Source organism: Echinops telfairi, unplaced genomic scaffold (genome assembly GCF_000313985.2).
Source record: "Echinops telfairi isolate 266 unplaced genomic scaffold, ASM31398v2 ScPeMD7_3533;HRSCAF=4204_0, whole genome shotgun sequence".
NCBI classification, from domain to species: domain Eukaryota; kingdom Metazoa; phylum Chordata; class Mammalia; order Afrosoricida; family Tenrecidae; genus Echinops; species Echinops telfairi.
In genome coordinates, this window is record NW_022107431.1 from 99,096,791 (window position 1) to 99,116,700 (window position 19,910).

General features: G+C 45.0%; 1 protein-coding gene across 1 annotated transcript in view; it reads left to right on the forward strand.

Moving 5' to 3' along the window:
* IMPG1 (interphotoreceptor matrix proteoglycan 1) overlaps positions 1–19,312 on the forward strand; it is a 167,280-nt gene extending 147,968 nt beyond the window's left edge. Inside the window, exons 15-17 of the mRNA XM_045294325.1 lie at positions 10,994–11,189; positions 18,552–18,624; positions 19,256–19,312. Of these exons, the coding sequence (XP_045150260.1) occupies positions 10,994–11,189; positions 18,552–18,624; positions 19,256–19,312 (326 nt within the window). The remainder of the gene's footprint in view (positions 1–10,993; positions 11,190–18,551; positions 18,625–19,255) is intronic.
* Positions 19,313–19,910: the final 598 nt, after the last annotated feature.

Consider the following 19,910-nt stretch of genomic DNA (forward strand, 5'->3'; position numbering starts at 1 on the left):
CAGGCCGGGCAGGGAGTGGTACAGCAGCGGGCCAGTGGAAGCGATCTAGAGCCTCGATGGGCTCAATGAGCACCGTGTCTGCCACAAGGGCCTCAAATACCGCCGAGTGAAGGTGGCAGAGGCCTAGGAAGTTACCATCGCTTGTTAGGTAAGGTCCTTAGGATTCCCAGCCAACTCTGCGGCAGCACCTGACAACAGGAAAAAATGGGATTCGGTGCCCGCAGCAAGGGAAGGAAACAGAGGTTCCACATCGCTTCGAAAAGGAATCTGGGAAGGAGAAGCCATCCCACAACATTGGGAGGGAGAGCACCCGACCCTGGCCAGCAGCAGAGAGTGGAGGTGGAGGAGGAAGTACCTCCGTCCCACTCTCAGCCCACCCTTCTATCTCCTGCCTGTCTCCCACCGGCTAAACCGAACCTGAAGCCAGAGGGTGAGGAAGCCGGTTGATACAGGCCCCTGAAGTGGGTCCCCAACACTCTAAGAAGTCAGAGGCTAGTGCACGGGGGTGTGGGGGAAGCGACGCCACATATGACCCCGTGCCATAGGATTGTACAAATTCAGGTTTGTGGCTTCCCTGATGAAGGAAATATCGAGAACTGTGCTCTCAACACTCTTTTACGTAAGAGGAACGCTTGTGTATCTAGATTCGAGACCAAGTGAATGAGCAGAAAGCTCACAGCGTCTCAAATGTTATTGTTTACACTGAGACATCGTTTCATTTGCAAAGTTCGAAACAAATTCCAATCAGGTCTCTTTCTTTTCGCCTGGATTCATCTCACTGAGCTGCCTAATGTCAGGGTGGAAAGGTAATTGTGGGAAAGGGGTAAATCTTCCCCCGTACCTATTTTTGAACTACAGAGAAGAGGAGAGAACTTGGAAATTCTAATGAGCTTTCTCGCTGAGGATCGTTCTGCATTCAGATTGGTGTCAGAGGTCCGGACCAGTCCTTTAAGTGAGGGTCAGCCATCCAGTGGGTCAGCTAACGCCTGCAGGGGTGCCGATGTGCAGAAGCGATGGCTTCTCACTGCATTGGGGTAGCAATGCCCCTTTACAAACTCCCTGAATGAATGAATCTCTAGTACAAAGAATGTAAACCAATGTCAGAACTTTCTGTGATGTATTAACTGGAAAACAGAATAAATCACGCTCACTCATATTGCACCAGCATCCGGGCCACCTGGAGGCACCTTTCATTAGAGCATGATGAGAATGCATCAGAAGCATCAGAAGTTTTATGCCCATTGACTTTGCAGGTTGAAGGATTTTAAAATGCAAAACTACATGTAAATTATCCTAACTGATTCTCTTCTTGATGCCTAAGAAGCTTCTTCAAAAATGGGCAGACCCACAAAGAGGATAAAGGGGAACCAGTGAAATGAATGGTAGTCTGGCATCTAGGATGCATCCAGCTAACATGTAGAACCATGAATTCATCTTCTCTGGGAAACGCATACTTTTCAAAACTCCTGTTTTGGATGGAATTGTGCTCCCCAACATGGTGTGTTGATATCCTAACCACTGTACTTGTAAGCATGACCCTTGTCAACATGGATATGGGGTTTTCTTCATTGCTTAGCCAGGTCAGACCTGAGTAGAGTTGGTCTTAAGCCAAATCACTTCTGAGCTAAAAAGAGCAAAACACTCAAATAAACACACAGACGCACGCACAGGGAGAAGATAGACATCAAGGAACGTCAAAGATCTCAGACCGACCAATAAGGAGGGACCTCTCGCTCGAGCCAGGCACTGAGCTCAGGTTTCTAGTCTCCAGATCTGAGAGAAAATAAATTCCTCTCTTTGTTTATTTAGAGTAGCAGTCGATACAGAATACTGTAAGTACCATAGATGGCCAGAAGAACAAACAAATCTGTCTTGGAAGAAGCACAACGAGAATGCTCCTTAGAAGCGAGGATAGCCAGACTTCATCTCACGTACTTGGGCCAAGTTTTCAGGAGAGACCCGTCCCTGGGAAAGGACATCCTGCTTGGTAACATAGAAGGGAAGCAAGAAAAGAGGAGGCTTTGGGATGGATCTGGTAGCTGCAGCAATGGGCTCAAACATAATATGAAAATTGGAGGGTGGCCCAGGGCCAGGTAATCTTCTCTCAACAAGAGTTGGGATGGCCTTGATAGCACTAACAACCAGAACAGCAGGCTAACTAAGTCAACTCTCATTCTCTCTCTAGTCATAGAGACCCACAGAAAGGCAGTCGGAGATGTGAGCGGGAGGGACGTTGGTGGTCACTTGGTTTCAATGTCAAGTTCCATAGCAGGGAACACTGAAGCCCAGGGATGCCAGCCTAACTCCCAAGGTCACAATTTCTGATGAATCCGGGTTTTTATGCCCCAGTACTTTCCAGGAGGTTTCAGCACTGACAAAGAGAAGAGCAGGTTTACTCGCCCCTGAAACTGTTATGTTCTCAGGAGTAGAGGGAATAAACCCAATAGCCTGCTGTGGGTGCTGTGCTCCCTGCATTACATCCCAGATGACCTCTCAGTCAGAGGATGGATTTACTCGCAGGAGTGCTGGGTACCAGCCACCGCATTGAGACATGAGCTCTTCCACTATCAGGACCCCACTGGGGTTTTGTTGACCATTCCTTTATAAAGAATCTCTTTGAAATTTCATTTTATAATGTGTTGCTGTAATGGTGAACTGTATCCGGGCTGCGCTGTGTTCATTTGGTCTTCGGATTCAATGAAAACATTTTCATCAGCTGCTTGAACTATGACGGACACTAGCAGTGTCCCTAGTCTGGGTAGACTAGGGAAACAAATTCATTGACACTCATACATGTGTAAGAGAAAACTTTATATCAAGAAGTAATTATGTATCTCTAAGACACCCCAGCCCAATCCAGATCAAGTCCATAAATCCAATATTAGACTATATGTCCAATACCACTCTATGAATTCCTCTTCAGACTCACGCAACACAGGCAATGATGCCAAATGCAAAAAGATCACAGACCAGTGGGTACAAAGTTTTGGGGATCCAGTGGTGGTAGAAGCATCTCCAGGGCTCTGGCTGCCATCAGCAGGGCAGCATGTGGCTTGTCAACAAGAAGGAGTAGCAGAGTATGTGTGTCCCGCCTCCAGGGAGGAAGACAGGAGTTCCCAGCATCCTTAGGAGAAGGCCATGCCCACACAAAGGCCTCATTGGCTATGACTTGATTGACAGGCTAGACTCCACCCCTTGACTCAAGTTGACAGATTATGTAACTGTCACAGTGTGTTTCCTGTACCCTGAAGAATATGGGTATCATTCTCTGATTCCCATGACAAGGCTTTCCACTCCCAGGAAGAGTTCCAGTCTTGAAACCCACAAGGGCAGTTCTACGAGGACCTCCAGGTCGCCAGGAGTCCAATTGACTCAATGAGTTTGTCTGTTAGTTTGAAAATAGTGCTTCTGGTCAACTCAAACCTCCACCCTTTGCATTAGCACTGCCGTTAACTGGTTACCGTCCTTAAAGCCATGACCACAAAGCCTTGGTTACAAGCTGGTGTTGGGGTGCGGGTGGGGGGTCATGAGGTGACACTAATAGCTATTTCTACTATTGATGGGCGTGCCCATGTGGCCCCATTTATCCAGCTTCTGACTCATCTAAAACCGGTTACTTCTGCCATGGGGCTTGGTCAGCCTCCAGCTACCAGAACGACTGTAACTCTGCCTTTTTTGAAATCCAAAAAGATGATCAAGGAGTTTCTACCACATTCTGCACGCAGGGCAGGCCTGACCTGCCACTGTGAACCGAAAGTAATAATGGCTCTATCAGAGGTCCCCTGGAGCTGCTTCTGCCACCACGCCAATTCCTTCCAGGCCTCGCTTCTCGTCGCCAGTGGCCTGCACGGTGGTTTTAAAGAAGACAGAAATCAGGCTCTGTCTTTTACATCCCATCCCAAATTCCAGCATCCCTGCTTCTGTTGCTATTGAGCGCCATCTAGTGAACAGTAGGCGTCATCACGTCGAGGGTAGCCGTCCACACACTCTCCAGTCACCGCCTCTCAGCCCCTGCCCAGCCCAGGGTTCATGCCCAGGACAATCGGCCTGAACTGACATCCTTCCCCGGGAGAGGACCCAGACACAGAGATGCTTCGCTTTCTAACACTTGAGTGGGATGACTAGAAGACAAGAGAATGATGAAGTCAGACTAAAGACTACGGCAAAAAGAGAATCAACCTAGCCTCCGGGCGGGTTAGGCTACTGACTAACCTCAGGATCCGCAGTTCTGAACCACCAGCTGCTCCTGGGGAGAAAGATGAGGCTTTCCACCTGGAAGGACAACCAGAATGCTCCTCAGAGGCAAGGATGCTGAGACTTCGTCGCACGGTCTGTGGTCATGTTGTCAGGAGAGACCAGCCCCTGGAAAAGGACGTCACGCTCGGTAAGCAGAGGGCTTGCCGCGGTGATTGCAACAGTGGGCTCGGCGTAAGAACAAAGGTGAGGGACAATGGCCAGGACTGCGCAGCGTTTACTTCTGTTGGCTATAAGGTCAATGGCACCTAACGACAACCCACTAACAAAGAGTTACCGTCCCGGAACCCCACGGGGACAGTGCCACCCTGTCCTCCGCGATTGCTCTGCCCCGGACTGCAGTAAAGACAGTGAGATGGTTGACCCAGGAGCGCTGGTGGCGAAGCTCTGGCTGCTGAAAGCAAGGTGGGCAGGGCAATGATGTCGGGATTGACCTGGTCGTGGCAGAGCTTGTAGGAAAAATCATCAGGGAGGCGTGGCCAATCAACACAAGTTGGTGGAATGCAGAAGGCCCGGACCAGAAGCCCTCTCCCTCTTGGGTCTGGTCGGTAGAAAGAACCTGCTTTCAGAGTATAACCAAGACGCCTGCATCTCTGAGATCCAGGATCTTTGCCAATGTACAAACTGCTTGATGACACGGACCATAATCTTTTAACTTTAACTGTAAACGCCCCAAAATGTTCCACACCAGCAACTTGTACATATTTCTTTCTTTTTTAAAATCATATTACTGGGGGGGGGCTCTTACAACATCCATACATCAAGTGTATCAAGCATATTTGTGCACATGTTGCCATCATCATTTTCTAAACACTTACTTTCTATTTGAGCCCTTGGTATCAGCTCCCGAAAATGCTGCTGTTGATCACACAATGGAGAGCTGAGAGACATCCTCAGCCAGCCTTTGAAATTCACACAAAAGATATTATACAATCAAATCCAGGGAAAGAAGCCGATATACGAAATGTGCTTGCGTTGAAAATCTCAGACCTCATCTCTCCCTCAAGGAGCAGCGGGTGGTTTCAACTGCTGACTCTGTGATTAGCAGCCAGACCTGTAACCCACTGCCACCAGGGCTCCTATTAAGGGTGGGCAGGGAAAATGGAGCCATTCGTGTCTAGAGAGTGGTTCTCTACCTTCCCAATGCCGAGACCCTTTAATACAGTTCCTCATATGTGGTGACCCCCCAACCATAAATTATTTTTGTTGCTACTTCATAACTGTAATTTTACTGCTGTTATGAATAGGGCAACCCCTGTGAAAGGGTCGTTTGATCCCCAGAGGAGTCTCGACCCACAGGTTGAGAACTGCTGGTCAGGCTACAGTTCCTACAAGGGAACATTCTACCTCATGGAGTGATGGCAGACCATGAATGTGGAGCTTTGTTGAATCAGAGAAAGCTTTGTTCAAAGGGACCCGTTCTCCCTATTGGTCCCTGGAGCGCTGAGCTGTCTCTGTGAAATTCCATTTTGCAAACCATTAGGAAGATGTCTCAAGCCACACATTGTAAGCAGATAAATCCAAAATTAATCTGGGTTCATACTTTCTAGCTAAAATGGGCCTAATTTTCCCACCCATTTGGATGAGGTCAGCAATATCTCCTTTCTGTTGTGAATATTCATGAAAACACATGCCAAGCAATAACCAGGCCTTCAATAAATGGGAGCATTTTTTTCTATGTAAAGAATTCTTTGCTACTCCTTGGCAGGCAGGGCACTTCAGGCACAAAGGTCTAAGAGAAATGACATCAGGGTCCTGATTATGGCCAGAATCCACACACGAAGCACAAGGACTTCGGAGAGCTGGGAATCCCTCAGCATCTCACTGCCATAGAGTCGATGGTGCCTCGTAGTGGCCCTAGAGGACGGGGTAGAACTGCCTCGATGAGTTTCTGAGACTCTCTCTTTACAGGAGAAGAAAGCGCTTCTTTCTGCTGGTTTCAGACCACTACACTTATGGTTAGCACCACAACTCCTCACCACTCCACCTGCCGCCCGGGCCCCTGCTGCTGCCAATCAGCCCCTGACACTTCTTGACTCACTTAGGTTGAACGCCCTGGGCAGCCTCTTCAGACATATTGTCAAAGTTGCTCTGCAAAAGAGAGATCCACATGGGCCGAGGATAGAAAATGAAGAAATATTGCCAGTAAGCAATTACTGTCAGCCCAGAGGATGCCCCAAACCATAGTAGGTGTTTATTAAGTGAGGTACAGACTCATGAATCCCCGCTAGTGCCAACCATAAAAATGAGCTCTTTAAAGGAGATCTATGCAAATCCAGGAAGCTAAGGCAATTACAGACCCATTAGTCTTCAGTTGGATTATGACTCAAAAATATTCTTCTAGGAAAGGGCAGCTAATTGTTCTCTTCCTAATACTCCACCGACGGAAGTACACTGATAGCTCTTCCTGCCTCTTGACAAGTCTGAGATCATGTCCAGAAGAGAGCATCTAGTGACATCGTGTTTACATTATTAATATTGACCAAATCAAGAGCAGAGGAGGGAGTTCAGAATAATTTGTTTTGTAAACTTACCCAGGGATGAGTTATGGGATAAAGACAAATATTTGTACAGCTCTCAAATGATGAATCCATCTTTCTGAGAGAAAAAAAATGCCTTTGGGGATACGGCAAAGAAATGAAGTAACAGCATAGGGAAAGCTTTGCTAAAGAAAGTTCTGCTCCTTAAAATGTCGTTCACCTTAGACCCAAGTTCTTCTCTTCCATCTCTCCCAAGGCATTTTCACCCCAGAAACAGCCCCCATGCAGGGCTCAGCTGTGGCCTAAAGCCCAGCGTTGTAGCCATCCCTGCAGGATGACCTGTACGTAGAGGGAGCTTTCAACCTATATAGGAAGAATGTTCTTCAGGCAGAAAGCTGATGGTACCCGGCTATCAAAAATTATAGCGTCTGGGGTCTTAAAGGCTTGAAAGTAACCAAGCGGCCATCAAGCTCAGAAGCAACAAAGCGCACATGGAAGAAGCACACCAGCCTATGCGATCATGAGGTGTCAAAGGGATCTGATATAAGGCATCATCAGAACAAAAAATCTTACCATAGTGAATGAGGGGGGGAGTGCAGAGTGTCCCAAAGCCCATTTGTAGGCCACTGGAGATCCCCTTGCAGAGGGGTCTCAGGGAGGAGACGAGTCAGTCAGGGGACAATGTAGCAACAATGAAAAATACAACTTTCCTCTGGTTCCTAAATGCTTCCTCCCCGCCCCCACTATCATGATCCGAATTCTACCTTGCAAGTCTGGCTAGACCAGAGGATGTACACTGGTACAAATAGGAACTGGAAACACAGGGAGTCCAGGGCAGATGATCCCTTCAGGACCAGTGGTGTGAGTGGCGATACTGGGAGGGTAGAGGGAGAATGGGTTGGAAAGAGGGAGCTGATCTCCTCCCTGGGGGACGGACAACAGAAAAGTGGGTGAAGGGAGATGTCGGACAGGGCAAGATATGACAAAATAATAATTTATAAACTATCAAGGGCTCATGAGGGAGGGAGGAGAGGGGAGGGAGGGGAAAAATGAGGACCTAATGCCAGGGGCTTAGGTGGAGAGGAAATGTTTTGAGACTGATGAGGGCAATGAATGTACAAATGTACAGTTGATGGATGTATGGATTGTATTAAGAGTTGTATGAGCCCCTAATAAAACGATTTTTAAAAAAAGAATGTTCTTCAGGCAGTGGAAGTCGCAATAGTATGTGTTGTTTCACAAATTAATGCTGTAAAAATTGGTCTCTTTCCATTCTAATTCTAATCAGTTGGTAATTGCCTGCATGGGCCACATTAGTGGGTGGTCCAATAGCTCCCCCGTGTGGCCCTTTCCTTTGTAGTGACTTCCCTTCACAGTCCACCAAGGGATGAGTGGTCCTCTGAACACGGGCACCCACATCCATGGCCCTGGCAAAGTCCAAGTCCACTGAGTCGCAGCCTCTTCGTCTACAAAGTCAGGGAGACTCATGTAAATAAACTCAAAGAATACCTTATGTCTAAAATTCCATCTATCTAAAATCCGAATTTTCACATAAGGATAAAAATATAAACTTAATGCAATATGCTGGTCTGAAATGATTAGTGTCGCAGGCTTTGAAGGGCCCAACTGATAACTATTGGTTGAATGAATAACACTTGTTGAATGAACGGATGTTGTCTTAGTACCTCAAAAAATATGTATCACTAGCAAACAAAACCTGAGCTGGGTTTATTTGACGCTTTCTGCATCTCCTCTGCAGGCTGCTCATGAATAAATGACATGTGCCTTTGTTCTTCAAATATAGCTGATTCACGGCCCCCCAGTGTGGGCAAAATTCTGTTCTCGGATGATGCCCTTCCCTTCTCTTAGAGGAGAGTCTGTGGAGGAGGCGGGGTCTATGCCTGGCCAGCTGCAGGAAACTGGCCAAACAGAAACCTTTACTTTCACGGGGAAACTCTTTTGAATTAATTAATGCTTTCTGTGATCAAAAACGCCCTATTGCTCTTCAGTGGGGCAAAACCCATGCATGCTTGGTTCAACCTATTTCTCCACGCAGAGAGAGAGGGACAGGGCTGCCCCTGGTTTTCAGGACGATGGCCCTGAAGTTGCCGACAGCTGAGTTACTGAACCAGACCCTGGAGGTGAAATCACCTGGGTGGTCGCGGCAGGTGAGAGCTTTTCTCTATGGAGTGGCAAGGACCCTTTAACACAGCCAGCTTTAGGAAACAAACCCTCTGGGGAGGTCAGCTACCCTCCCCAGTTGGAATGCCTTTGTACCAGGTACCAAAGAACACACCACACCAAACTCTCCAGCCACGTTCTGATTCAGAACAACCACCTGGGCAGACTTCCCCGGGGAGTTTCGAAGGCTGGGAATCTGGAGAGAAGCGGATGCGACACCTTTCTTCTGAGGAGCTGCTAGTTTTAACTGCCCACCTGCGGTTAGCATCGAACACTTTACCCACCGTGTCACTTGGGTTCCTTATACAAAGGCAGCCCCTCTTTAAGCAGGGTTCAGAGCCCTGCCCTCCACCATGGTCTCTCCTCTAACCTCATCCTCGTGGACTAGACAAGGGACTGGGCTCCTGGTCTAGAATGACCCTGTACATTCCCAGTTAGCTTTCCCCAGGCTTCGTAGAAGAACCCAATCCTATGGAATCAAGGGGAGTCACAGAGAAGAAGTGCTCCCAGGTTTGCCAAGGAGAACTGTCTAAAACACACGCGCCTGCCCTGCAGTTCTTCGACAGAATAAGTGTTAGTAGATGCTTATTGAAAGAGTAATCTGAGCATAAATGGTGGGCGTGCTTCCCCAGGAGACCCTTCCAGGGCAGGAAGCACTGGGGCCTGGGAGCAAGCAGCCTGTTCTAGCTCCATCCGAGACCACTGCAGTCTCGGCCCCAGAGGTCAGTGTGTGCAGCTCGAGAAAGACAGGCAAGGGCTGAAACCTTCTGACATGCCCTTGCCTGAGTATAGGTTACTCCTGAAAGAATTTAAAGTAACTATGAAATTAAAAGTAATACAGAACAACTAATGATCAAAGCAGAACAGAAACAAGAAGTCTTTTCTTTTTAATAGGAGGGAGTGATTACCCCATAGGAAAGAATCTCTCACATTAAAGTCTCAGCGACCAGCAAAAACCCCAAAACCCATCATTGCGGAGTCAGTTCTGACTCATCATGGCCCTCTCGGGCAGGACAGAGCTGCTCCTTAGGATTCTGAGACTGTTGATCTTTATGGGGACCAACAGACTCCTCTTTCTCCCACAGAGCGGTTGGTGGATTTGAGGCACTTACCTCCCATTTGGCAAGGCAGCACTTAACCCCCTGCCTACCAGGGATCCTTGGAATCAGCAAACAATTGTGAGGAATTAAATTTCAAGTAAGGAATCATTCTGAGTTCTCAAGATTGTCCACAGTAATAACTGATTACTATGTATAAAATGGAGTGCTGGTGGTTACGTGTTGGGCTGCTAATCTCAAGGTTCAGAGTTCGAAACCATCACCCACTTCCCCCAAGAAAAACGGGGTTTTCTACTCCCGTAAAGATTTACAGTCTTAGAAACTCACCGGGGCAGGTCCACCCTGTCGTTTAGGTACGGTCGCTATGAGTTCTACTCAATGACAGTGAGTTAGTTATGTATACGTTCATAAACAGTTACAGTCTCAGAAACTCACAGGGGCAGTTCTACCCTGTCCTATAGGGTCACTGTCCGTCAGTACTGACTTGATAGCAGTGATTAAATATATAGAGGTCCTAAAATAAGTTTATAATGTATGCCTACCTTAAAAAAAAAAGCTAACAGCAACAAAAAGAACAACAACAAAACCTCTACTTTCTAAAGCAGTTGTGCCCCAAACCCTCTCCTTCCTACAGCAGTTGCTCTCCGTATCAGAAGCGTCAGCATCATCAGGGATGTTCTTAGAAATTCAAAATCTCCACCCTCATCCTGAGTCCCCTGAACCAGGGACTCTGATGGCAGGGCTCAGCAGTCTATATGCTAACAAGGCTGCTAGGGGTTGTGATGCACAGCAACGTTTGTGCATACCATCTGGGGATAAATATGTCGTCATAATGGCTGCAATCTCTTGGTTCAAAGATGCGGAAGTCTGAAGTTCTCTTTTCACTCAAAACTGTTATCCCTCCTGCGCAACCCACTCCCAAACGAGGGGAGGGCAAATGCTTCCGATCTGCCATCACCTTCTGCCAGTTCCACTGCTTTGGCATCATGCATTTATAAAGATCTGCCCTGTCTCTTACAGCTGACCAAGCAGATCCCTGCAAAGCCCTGGCCTGCGGTAAATTTGCCCAGTGTGTAATGAATGAGGGGACCAAGGAAGCAGAGTGTCGCTGCAGACCGGGGCATGAGCAGCAGGAAGGTGTGGATCACCTGGATGCAGGCTTCTGTGGCCCCACAGAGGGATGTGCGGACATTCCTGGAGAGGGAGTCACATGCAAGTAAGTCAAGCACACTAATGTGACAAATTCAGGAATTCATGGCTGAAAAGAAAACAGTATTAGTTCTTTAAACCTGTGATTCTCAAACCTCAACACGTGTTAAAATAACCTAAAGGAGGGCTTGTTAAAGTATGCATGGCTAAGTCCAGCTGTGTTGTTTCCGATACAGTAGGTCTGGGTTAGGGCCCAGGGAAGGCTGATGCCGCTGACCCAAGAACCAAGTTTGAGAACCATTGCTGTGCACTGCCTGTGCAGGATTTTCTTAAGACTAACAGGGGAAAAAAAGAATATCGGCTTCCGAACTATTACATGGTCTATCCTAAATAGGAGATATATACATTATATACATGAATGGGGTCACCCTAACTCAAAACTAATTCAATGGCAGTGGAGATTTTATATATATCAGCATGTCATTTGCTGGTGTCATTGCATCTATAAGTTACATGTAATAATTCTATCCTAAAGACAAAGTTAAAGATAAGATGTATAAAGATATTGATAATAAAAGACAATAATGAAACCTTTTTCTAATGAAAACTTATTTTACTAATGAGATATTCCACTTACATCAAAACTGACTTACAACAGAGCTGTTGAAATGGAGCCCCATCATAAGGTGCCCACTATTTGTATTTTCTTGGGTTTCACCACCCCCACTACACACACACACACACACCCATTTGCAAACATAGCACTAGTCATCAAGTCAAGTAGTCTGGGAGAGGATGACCTTGGCACAGATGGGAACTGGAAACACAGGGAATCCAGGACCAGTGGTGAGAGTGGCAATACCGGGAGGGTGGAAGGAAGGTGGGGTGGAAAGAAGAAACCTATTACAAGGATCCACATATAACCTCCTCCCTGGGGGGATGGACAACAGAAAAGTAGGTGAAGGGAGACGTCAGAGTGTAAGATCTGACACAATAATAATTTATAAATTATCAAGGGTTCATGAAGGAAGGGGTAGCAGGGAGGGAGGGGGAAAAATGAGGCGCTGATGCCAAGGGCTTAAGTGGAGAGCAAATGTTTTGAGAATGATGAGAGCAACGAATGTACAAATGTGCTTGACACAATTGGTGTATGTACGGATTGTGATAAGAGTTGTATGAGCCCCCAATTATTTTTTTTAACTGGGAAATATAGCACAATGTTAATCACTATTATATATTATTATATTATATATTATATTATTTTTTATATATTACTCTATTATATAGCACAATATTAATCACTATTATCTTTCGGTTTGAATGTTTATACAGCATTTGTTCTTAAGGCAACATTAAGCCATATTAAGCTTACTGTTTCAAAGGCAGCTTTTTTAAAATTAGGACGTTTTCTTAAATATCCTATATACTATCATTTTTAATGAATGCATACTTTATTATGCAGATGCGTTAGCACATATAATCATGTGTTCACTTGCAGACTGTGAGGTTTTAAGATGCTCTTGAGAAGGAAGAAAAGGGGTTGAGATAAAATTGGCAGACTTTAGCATGAAGGGGTCTAATTCTACAGGTGCCTTGCTGCACCTGGTAATTGCTGCCCTCCTAGGCGCCTGCTGAGCATTTCCCTGGTCTTTACTCAAGGAATGCCGCCAATGCTTTTCCCACCTTGATCTTCTAATCACACACACCTGAATTTGTCCTCCACGCCACACCTGAGGACTCCTGTCCTTGGACTGTCCTCTTACGCACCCTAGTGGCCATAGCCTATGGCCATCTGCTTTTACAGTCAGTCAACAAGAAAGCAAAGAGATTTAGCCTCTTTCTTGATGTTATGTACTCTGTCCCTCTAAACACTTCAAAGATAATTACTGTATTCCATAGTGGTTAAGAGGCAGGTACTGATGTCCAGTCAAGTCATGATTACGTTTTTGAGGCAGCAATTTACTCATCAAGTGTCCTTTAGCAAATTACTTAACTTTTCTAAACCTGGATTTCCTTATTGGATGATGAGACCAGCAGAGCCAACTCATTAAATAATTGAAAGCGGTATAGAAAATGATGCTTACAAAGCATCTTTACAAAGAATATAAAGCACAGAGTATCCACTCAGGGAAGTAAGAACGATGATGATTGTGAATTTCAGCCAAGCGAATCCCAATGAGACGCCCAACAGGACTCGTTAGAGCATGTGACGTGCTTCTAACGTTCTTCTGCAAATGAAAACGTAGCGAATGTTTATGTAACGAGCATTTCGAGCCAGCAGTAAACACACGGACTACTCAATATTAAAGGTAAAATTAGTTCCTTCCACCCACTGCGATCAAGGCTATTCCAGTTCCGAGGGAGCTACAGGACAAAATAGCCGCTCCTTTGCGTGTCCACGTCTGTAAATGCGTACAGGCGAAGACAGCCTCATCTTTCTGCCATTGAGGGGCTGGTGGAATCAAACTGCTGAGCCTGTGGTCAGCAGCCCGGCGGGCAACCACTATGCACCAGTGCTCTACAGCAACGGTCACTATCTACATATGAAAATACTCTTAAAATAGTTCCATTATCTTAGGCTAAAAAATGAACTCTCTAATTAAGCCCCCCGCCCCCTCATGTAGATTTCTGTAGGAAAGAAACATACCATGAACAAAATCAGCGAGAGGGAGATCCGATAAAGTGAGAGGAAATAATTACAGCATATGTGATAGACAAAGTTCTTATCAGTCATAAGAGCTCTTTCAACATTAACAAAAAGACAACTGCCTTAACATTAAAATGAGATGCAATTCATACTCATACAGAGGTGCAATTCATGGCAGAAATGCTAATGGCCAAGAGACATTCAATCTCACTATAATCCAGGAAATCTAAAAACAATGAATTTGCAAAAGAAGGCAATACTATCCAGTGTGAGTAACACTGGGGGAAACTGGATCTATGAAGCATTGTCGGTGGACGTAGATTAGAACAGCCTTCTTTCAAGAGAAACCTGTCCATCAAACTTAAAAGTGGACTTGGCTCGTCTACTTTTAGGCAATTATACTTGTAAAATGAGTCACACGTGTGCACTATGCTAGGTGTACAAAGAGCTCATATCATCTCTTTGAATCTTAAAACAGTTGCCCACCCTATCAGCAGAGGGCGGTCACATAATCAATCATTCTTCACGGTGGGATGCCGCAGTTAAAACAACTCCACGGCTCTCTGTGTCTGGCACAGAAGAAAACCTTTAAATGAGAAAAGGGAGTAGCAAGGAAGCAGATGCTGTGTATGTAATAGACGAATAATATACCTCCGTACTTTTAAGCATATTAGGTGTAACCATATGGCACTACCATATTGTCGCCAGTGTGTCACATACCCGCAGCTCTGTTGACTTCAATCCAGAGTAAGGACCTGCAGACCCCAAATCTGGAATGAGAGACGCACTCAACTCGCTCCTGGTCACAGACGGGTTGGAGGCCATGTTTTGACCGTGAAAAGGCGTTTATGTATCAGGTGTGGTGTTTTAAAAGAATGAAGGAGTAAAGGAAGGGAGAGGAGAAAGAGAGCGGAAGGGGAGGAGAGAGGAAGGAAAAGAGAAAGGGCCACAAGGAGCTCCCCCCTCAAAAGGAATGACAAGGGTCGCGGGGCCAGTTGTGGGCTGCTGCGTGCTGCATCGAGATGCCGTCCCTCGTCCCATGCGCGCGCGGACAGAGCCCTGCCTTTGTAGAGGAGGCGTCCCGGTGGTGCCTGGCTGAAGAGTCAGTGATTAAGCCCACCAGCCACAGGTGGGAGCAGGAGGAGGCAGCCTGCGTCCATTAGATTCATCGCCATGGAAACCCCACGGGACCCTCCCACCTTGCCCCACAGGTGCAACCTGAAGTAGACTCTGGTCATTTCACACATTCCTTTTTCTTCTGTAAGAAAAACGGCTGTCATTCTAGGTGGTCATAAGGGACAGCAATAAAGCAGGCCAGAGGGGCTCCGGGAAGGGAGAGCACTCAGCGGTTTCTTGTGCTCCCTTTCCTCCATGTGCCCTGCTTTGGGGGGGGTGGGGGGGCAGGAGGCGGAATCCTGATTGAGTTGGAACAGCTGATGCTCTCGAAGGAAGCAATTCAATTAAACAAACATTTTGGAGGACTTCTCTGCTAGTCACACTCCCTGCCGTGGAGTCGGTTCTCAGAGTGAGCCCATAGAGCAGAGCAGGGCTGCCCCTCCGGGTTTCCCAGGCTGTAATTCCTTATGAAAGCAGAAGGTGGATTTGAACTGCAGACCTTGTGATTAGCCACTCAATGTGTAACCCACTATCCCCCACCAGGGACACCATGAGTCAGAATTGACCGATGGCACTGAGTTTACGTGCCGGACATCGTGATAGGGGATGGGCAATAGGAGAAGAGAGGGAGAAAGAAACTTCAAATTCTTTCTAGAAAATGAGAGAAATCCTCAGTCACCACAGCTCTGCCCTCTCCCTGACCTCTATTTAAAATGGCTGTAAGAGAAAGGTAAGCAGTAAACCCCCAGTCTCTGTAGCCCGGGGGAAAAAACGCTCAGGAAGGAAGAAAAAGAGTGCAGGTGGGTTGAGATGCCCTCCGGGATCTCCATCTCCCCAAATCCCCATGGCCGCTTCCCCTTCCCATCAGTTACCTCAGCTCCTCAAGGAATGCCAGCATCTTTGTGACTGGCAAGGTACTTACAGGGATCTTCTGACAATCCGTTAAGTCTCATCAACTGTATAGGAAGACGATGCGAAATTCTAAGTCTCGCTCCGGCCCTCGCTAAGCCTAACCATGGACAACCTGCTGCCTCCTTCTTTGTCCCAACTCTCTCATCCTTATAACGGGGACCACAGGAATAAACTCATAGGTTTAGGTAATAAATTAGATTCCTCACAGGGTTAATTGCCCCAGCAAGGTTGGCTGCTAAGAACATCTGTGCTAAGGGATAATTACTAAAGAAGTTCATCTTCTCAGGGAAATCACAGTCCTTACCTGACCCTTCAACCTAAACTCACAAACAAACCAGCTCAGAACACTGACAACTCGGAAAGAAGCGTGGTCTGAAGAAGAGTAGAGGCACCTGGTTGTTGTTGTTGCACCTGAAAGCGATGAGGGATTTAATGATGCTGAAGACAAAGTCTAGGACGCTGGGTCTACTGACACAGCAAGCCCTTTCCACGGAGTCCGCTCTTCCCGTCTCCCACAAAGTCATTGCCACTCCCTCTCTTTGACCTTTATTTTTTTTCTCTTCTACTTTTTCCTTCATTCAATATTTATGAATACACTCCATACATTTTTCATTTCTCTCAATTTTAGAAGATCTATACACAGCTTCCGTTGCACGAGGACTTTATAAACTTCGTCCAAGGATAAGAAAAATTTTCATTTTCAAAGATCCCCTCCTTGGATTAATGAGGTTGACTTATTCTAATAACAGTTATCATTATACATACACAGAAAACTAAATCCAGAGCTAATTTTGAGTTAATAATTTATGACTTTTCCTCTTCAAATAAAAATATTTTCACTTTTGCCCTTTAGTTTAATGGGCCTAATGTGTTCTCTGTGCCACTATTTGTAATGATGAAAATTGTTTCCAAATATAGGAGCCAGACTAATCAAATGACAGTACAAAATGGCATTAATGAGGAGATATTAGTAATATGAAAGTACTTGTTATAACTCCAAGGTCATAGTTTTACTCATATTTTACTCAAATATGCAAAGAGAATCCTTTTTTTTCTGTAAATATCTGCCTAAAATCTTTTATGAGTCCTTTTTATGAATAGCATTGGGGATCCTGGGCTGTGAATATGAGGCAGATTCAAAAAGTTCATGGAATAATTCCATCATCTTTTAATTCCATTTTCCACAGACTTTTTGAAGCTTCCTTGAATGTGTGGCAGGGATTAAAAATCTGGTTCAGTGTAGAATTTGAAACGGTCTGTGGTAGTTACATAATCTGGTATCAATTTGGGACTTGAGAGAATTAAGAGTGAAGGGGTGGAGTCTAGTCTGCCAATTGGGTCATAGCCAATGAGGCCTCTGTTGTGAGCATGGCCTTCTCCTGAGAATTCTGAGAACTCCTGTATTTCCTCTTTGGAGGTGGGAGATACACTCTCTCTTGGCTCACACCCTGGAAGACATAGCAGCTGACAAGACAGATGGGACTACACTACTGCCCTGAGTTGGAGAAGGCACATGGAGACCCCTGTCAGCGCTGATATGCTTACAACACCACTGGATCCAAAAGACTTCCCACCCATTGGTCTGTGATCTTCCTGCATTCTGCATCATTGCATTTGTTTCCTGAATCTGAAGAGGACTTTGTAGATTGGTATCAGACTTATGGACTTGATCTGGGCTGAGCTTGGATGTTTTCTCAATATTCAATTGCTCTTGTATATAAACCTATTTCTTATACACATACAATTGTCTATGCATTTGTTTCTCTAATCTACCCAGACTAACACACCATCTGATCAACAACTCACTGCAGCAATCACTTTAAGTCTCTCCGCTTCCTTGGGAAAGGGAGGCTCAATGATCCTCTCCCGTTCCCTTTTCTTCTCCAAAATGTGAGTTCTGGACTCATTTGGAAAATTCCTAGTTCCCTGTTTCCCTCAACCTGTGCTGTGACCTCTCCATTCTGAGCCTAGACCTCCGCCCACCCGCGGGTTTTCTCAGCAGCCATCCTCCACAGCCCCCAATCAAGACATACAGCAACCAGCGAATGATGCCCCGCTGCACAGTGGGGGAAACAAGGAACTCTTTGCCCTATGTCTTCAAACCATCCTCTCTCCCACTCCTTTGCTTTTGTGCCACCAAGTACTGGGATTGACATAGGATATCTACAAGGATAGATTCCAGCTTCCTTTCCCGAAACTGTAGTGGACAGAATGTTGCCAGAAAGCAGCGAAATAATAAGGTGACATACAGCAGAGCTTCAAAAAGTTAGCAGGAAATTATTTTTCCCTTCCATTTTTCCACATACCCATGTAGTGAAGAAAAGTGTGTATTTTGCACTCAAATCCTACTAAATCTATCTAGAAATGCCTCTAATTATACTTGAGGATCTTCCAATTTTAGATATTATTTTTAAATTGTGTAAACAAAATGCCCTGTTATAGTGTTGCTTTCCAGAAACCACAACTCAGAACTTGAAAAATAACTCCATGTTTGCAACCAGAGTTTAAAACTCATTTCTCCCCTGAGCTCTGTTCATTCTTCAGCGTTCAATGACTACGACACAGTAAACCAACAGGTAAACTCAGAGGACAGGCAGAAAGTGTGCTGTGACCAACGCTAAAGAAATGCCCTGTACAAATATGTGATCCATTTTTCTGTATCATAATTTCCCATTAAGAAGGCATAAAGTTACAGCACTGCTGGTGTTAACAAACCCAGGAGACACGCTGTCATGCTTTTGCTTTCTTAAGTAGGTCACCAGATCACTCAAAAAGCCGAACTTCTGAAACACGTGTTAAAAAGTTTCCATGTCAGCAAAATAACAAGGTAAACCCTGCTTTTATATGTTGGATGTAATCACCAAATTTGAATTTTCAAGGCAATTAAAAACATTTCTGTGCCCAGTGCTGGTTTCAAGTAGAGATAACTAAAAACACTTTTCCTTTATTTGCCAAGAATTTCTAGTTTGTTTTCTTTAATAAAAAATATGCATATGTATGCATATTTTCCTTAAAAAACTATATATGGATTTGTAACAGTTTCATAGGGTAGTTCTGATTGAAAGGGGAAATGCAGCATTCCAAATTTTCATGGGCTCTTTACTTTCTGGAGTAATGAACGGTGCATGACCTTCTGAGACTATGGCTCTGAGATCATATTTCCATTTAAACCAGAAATAATCGTAAATGAAACAACAGTTTAACTTAAGTAGTAAGGGGGGGGGGGAGGATAACCTTTAAAAAACTCTCTATATGGAATCAAATTGGTGCCAGAAACTGTAACTGTAAGATTAGCTAGGAACCTTGGGGTGCAGAAAGTTTATGTTAATGAGGGCACGTCTCCCACAAAGTCATTGCCACTCCCTCTCTTTGACCTTTATTTTTTTTCTCTTCTACTTTTTCCTTCATTCAATATTTATGAATACACTCCATACATTTTTCATTTCTCTCAATTTTAGAAGATCTATACACAGCTTCCGTTGCACGAGGACTTTATAAACTTCGTCCAAGGATAAGAAAAATTTTCATTTTCAAAGATCCCCTCCTTGGATTAATGAGGTTGACTTATTCTAATAACAGTTATCATTATACATACACAGAAAACTAAATCCAGAGCTAATTTTGAGTTAATAATTTATGACTTTTCCTCTTCAAATAAAAATATTTTCACTTTTGCCCTTTAGTTTAATGGGCCTAATGTGTTCTCTGTGCCACTATTTGTAATGATGAAAATTGTTTCCAAATATAGGAGCCAGACTAATCAAATGACAGTACAAAATGGCATTAATGAGGAGATATTAGTAATATGAAAGTACTTGTTATAACTCCAAGGTCATAGTTTTACTCATATTTTACTCAAATATGCAAAGAGAATCCTTTTTTTTCTGTAAATATCTGCCTAAAATCTTTTATGAGTCCTTTTTATGAATAGCATTGGGGATCCTGGGCTGTGAATATGAGGCAGATTCAAAAAGTTCATGGAATAATTCCATCATCTTTTAATTCCATTTTCCACAGACTTTTTGAAGCTTCCTTGAATGTGTGGCAGGGATTAAAAATCTGGTTCAGTGTAGAATTTGAAACGGTCTGTGGTAGTTACATAATCTGGTATCA